The 4,571-nt window shown below is 39.8% G+C and overlaps 1 protein-coding gene across 1 annotated transcript; it reads left to right on the top strand.

Moving 5' to 3' along the window:
• The first annotated feature begins 1,371 nt into the window (after window positions 1–1,371).
• On the top strand, window positions 1,372–4,571 carry LOC141597023 (uncharacterized). Its single transcript, XM_074417329.1, has 2 exons — window positions 1,372–1,453; window positions 3,696–4,571. The coding sequence occupies exon 2, from the start codon at window positions 3,707–3,709 to the stop codon at window positions 4,226–4,228; it is 522 nt and encodes a 173-aa protein (XP_074273430.1). The 5' UTR covers window positions 1,372–1,453; window positions 3,696–3,706; the 3' UTR covers window positions 4,229–4,571.

Genomic DNA, 4,571 nt, shown 5'->3' with positions numbered 1-4,571 from the left:
AAATTTGAATTTATTTAATTTTATTATTTTATAAATGAAACTTTAATGTTTTACGATTGTAACTTTAGTTATAATTTTTGAAACTTTTATTTTTTTTGGAGGGTAACTATATACTAATTTTAATTTATGTAATTTAAGTCTTTGGCGAGTATAATTAATCCATATCAGAGCATAACTTTTGTCCATCTAAGCGTAACTTTAGTCCATATATGCGTAACTTTAGTCCATGCCGATGAAACTTTATAGTAATAACCACCTACAACCACCACCCTCACCTCCTCCAACCACCCGACCTATTACCACGACACCACCAACGTCCACCAACTGACCGACCACCAACGTCCACTCCCTGACCCACCACCGCCGTCCACCCCTGACTCACATCAGCCGAGCCCCTGCAACCACCACCACCCACCACGACACCAAAAAAAAAAAAAAAAAAAAAAAAAAAGCGAAGGCAGAGGCGGCAGGAAACACGACTTCACCACCACCATCACCACAAATGACCAACCACCACCAACAACAAAGACTCCTTACGAAAAAAACAAAAAAAAAAGAGAAAGGAGAAGGGAAAAAGGCGGCAAGGCGGCAAGGCACCACGCACCACCAACTTCCTTACCACGACTTCACCACCGCCATCCCCAAATTTCAGATCTGAAATTAAAAAAAAAAAAAAAAAAGAGGAAACGTGGGTGGTGCCGAGGGAGGCAGAAGAGGATAGGAGGGAGCGTGGCAAGGAGGCAGAAGAGTGGAGGAGGCGTCGATGGCGTGCAGTGGTGTATGGTTGTTGTTGTTGTCGGCGTGAGGGGTTGTCGGCGTGGTAGGGAGTTGGACAGAGAGAGAAGGGAGGAAGAGAGGGGAGAGAGAGAAAGGGAGGAAGAGAGAGAAGTGGAAGGTTGTAAAATGAATGGAATTAGGGTTTCTTGAGTTTTATATAGGTCATATATATATTAAGTCCATAAGTTCTATTATGAGCCATTGGATGGAGGGAGATGGAGGGATGAGATGAACCCACCCAAAGTCATTAAATGGCTAATTAACACGTTTTACTAATCCACCATAATTAATCACTAATTTACTATATATTTGTTTCCACTCACCCATTTCTCTCTCATCTCACACATTTCACCCACCTCCTCTCTCAAACCCCAAAAAATAAAAAACCCAAAAAATTCAAATAAATAAAAAACCCAAATAAATAAATAAAAAACCCCAAAAAATCCAAATCTAAAACCCTTATAAATGTAATAACTTTTGAAAACATTCAAAATTGCTACAGTAGGCCAGTGTTTTTGTGCTGCTCACGTGCTCTACAGCGTAACAACTGTTCCTTCACTTCTTTTCCTTTTTCCTTAGTTTCTTATCCTTTTGTTCCTGACCTCTCAATTTATTCCTGTCTTTCTTACTCACCGCCGTCTCTATCCTGCTCTAGAGTTTCTTCGCTCATCTGTAGGTGATTCTTCCTTCTTCTTTTTTCTAGTACAAAATCATTTGATTACAGATTTTCTGAAGCTCATCTCCCTTTTTCCAGATTTCTATTTGCTTATATGTTTGCGCTTATATATATTGAGTCTCAACTTTTCCGAGACTCATTGCTCTCTTTGGGGAAATGATAACTTGATACTTGATTAAATTTGTTGTGCGGTTTTAGATCTGGGTTTGTGTTTTGTCCTTCCGATATGCAATTTTCGGGAGATTGAAGATTATTTTAGCTATTTTATATGTGGGCTTTTAGATTATTTATTCATTTGAGTGTTAGTGTTAGATTTGTCGTTTGTATTCTTGCTGTTAGTAGATGGCTTGCTTCAAGTTGACCAAATTACTCTATTAGGAGCAACTTATTGTGGGTGAATCGTGCCTATCCAAGATGGGCAGCGACACGTCTATGAGTTTCTTATATATGGTTCTTATTATTTTGTTGGCCGGATTTTCGATACATGTTCAGAAAATCAAAAGTCATTTGATTGTTGGGCGCAAATTTGTTGTTTGCCTGCTTGCTGTTTGTACATATATGTCCTAAATGATGAGATGCATATTTGGTTATTTTTATTTTTATGGTTGTTCCTTTTGGTTTCTCAGTAATTCATCTAACGGGTTGTGTCTTGTGTGCTTAATTGGTGTCTAAAACCCTTATAAAAGTCAAAATTTGCAGAGCTTCCGCTAGGTTTAGTATGCACTTGTTATAGTGTGCTAATATTTGTAGGCACCTTTGTTCTTGGGTGTGTTTGTAGTTATGAATTGCTGTGACCGCTCTTACTACTGTATGGCTTGGGTAGAGCACCAATTGTAACGTGTCTTAAGGTAACTATTGTTTCAAGTTTTTAGTATGTTACGTATGTGATAGATTGTTGTTTGAATGGACATTGCATAGTGTGTGCAGTGGTCCATTTCTGTTTGGTTTGGTTGTTGTTGAACTTGTTTTTTTTGTACTGGGTTGGCTTGCTTGAAGTTGACCATGTAACTCTATTAGGGAGAAGTTATTGTATGTGAATCGTGCCTATCTAAGATGAGCAGCAACGCGTCTATAGTTCAGGGTATACAGGATAGGATTGATCGCATAGGGGGTGAGGCTCCGAAACTATTTCAGCGTTTAGATGTTGTTTTGGCACCAACCGCCGTGTGGGGTATGTTGACTCGCCAAGACCCGATACTCCAACTGCTGCGGCCTCTTTTCGTGAATATTCCAGGTCCATCTCACGCTCCAATCCTTGGTGGTGTCGTCTCAAGTAGTAAGTTGCAGTATACATAGGAGTTAATTTTATTGTGATATTTGTGATTTGCAACTACCAGTTTCATGAAACGTTCGTAAGTTTGGCCTGTTGCAGGAATGGTTGCCGATAAACGGAAGGAACTGAAATAAGTGACTGGTGAGGTGGTCCTTCTATTTGAAAGGATCCAAAATGTCTTGTCCTGGGATGCAGTGGTGGATATATGTCATGCAAATGGGAGGATTTTGATCCTCCCAGAAGGACAACATGAGTACCTTAGAATTCTGGATGTTTATTATGATCATTTAGAGTCCCTACACGAAGACAAGCTTAGAGAAGACCAGCTTCGAGAGCTTGACTCTCCTTCTTCTGATAACAGTTACAGCCGATGAATGAGTTTATTAAAAGAGGGCAGGCAGGGTATAGAGGCTGGGGGGCTCTCTGTGTTTATACCAGTAATTGTCATTGTCACTATTGCTATTACCCTTGCACGCCTTTAACTTCTGGCTTAAGGTATTGTTGTAAACGCACTAACACTAGCTACGGAATTGGAGAATCTGTCTATGTAATGTTTTATACTTGCTTAACGGACCTTCTACTACTTGTACTTTTAATTGGGATACTGTACCTAAAGCCTCTTAAAAGTTCTCATTTGTGCTGCTTTTACCTTGTACATGGCTCTGTGAACTTAACAGTATAACATGGAGTGAAAGTTGGTGAAGCAGAGGCAACGCTTTGTATATACTGCGTTTGCTCTTCTGCTCGTTTGTATACACATCTCTGCAATGTTTTGTAGTCTTCAGCTCTGGAATTGTTGTTTGTAGGTGAGAACGTGATGTTCTGTGATAGGATGCTTTCGGGGGTTTTTCATGTGCAGTAATTGCTTGGCGGTTATGAATTAGTGCATGTGATTTTTACACGTTTAACTGTTTTGGACTACTGTCCTTAAATTGGTTAGACGTTTTGCTCACAATTGTACTTTTCCAGGATCAGTGGAAATGTCGTCCAATGGGAGCTCGAATCAGCGTACAACGGTTTCCAAGTGTGGTTGTAGTCTTCTAGTGGAGCTTTCTAGGACTCTTATTCCTGCCAACTATGGGACAATGTATGAAAGGTGTCAGATGTACAACTGTAGTAATGAGCAGATTGGTTGTGGTCATTTAAAGTGGGTAGAAGAACAGGGGACCTCGTGGCAGAAGGATGCAATTCAGCGGCTTATAGATGCAAAGGAACGGGTGGAAAGTGCTCTCTTTGAGGTTGTTGATAGTAGGAGCATTATCTTAAAGCGGCTTGGAATGGTGGCCGCTGAGAATAATGTATTGAAATTAAAGATTGAGGAGCTAGCGCAGCAGCGACTCATAGATAATAAAGCACCGGTGGAAAGTGCTCTATTTGAGGTGGTTGATAGTAGGAGCATTACTTTAAAGCGTCTTGGAATGGCGGGCGCTGAGAATAAAGTATTGAAAATAAGGAATGCGAAGCTGGCGCGGCAGTTTGCTTTCCATAAAAGCGTTCATTAGTTCAAGGCTGTGGTGGTTCTTTGTTATACACTCCTATTTGCGTAGACTCTCGTATGCGTCCTTATGTATTTTGCGTGACTCAACTTGGTCTTCTAGAATAAACAAGGAGTAACGAAAGGTGCTTTCTAGTTGATTACTTTCACAACGCATTTTATTTACAACTTTGTTTATAGATAAATTTGGGTTGCGTCTTTGATTACTGTGCTATCATCTGTCTGCTATGTAAAATAGACTTGCACTTCTTTCATAGTATTTACTTTAAAGTGCTATATATTATAACTATACTTGCATCTGATAATTACAAAGTTCGCATTCATTTAATCAATATAGTGCACTTATTACA

Source organism: Silene latifolia, chromosome 8 (genome assembly GCF_048544455.1).
Source record: "Silene latifolia isolate original U9 population chromosome 8, ASM4854445v1, whole genome shotgun sequence".
Taxonomy (NCBI): domain Eukaryota; kingdom Viridiplantae; phylum Streptophyta; class Magnoliopsida; order Caryophyllales; family Caryophyllaceae; genus Silene; species Silene latifolia.
This window is presented reverse-complemented; position numbering and strand designations above follow the sequence as displayed.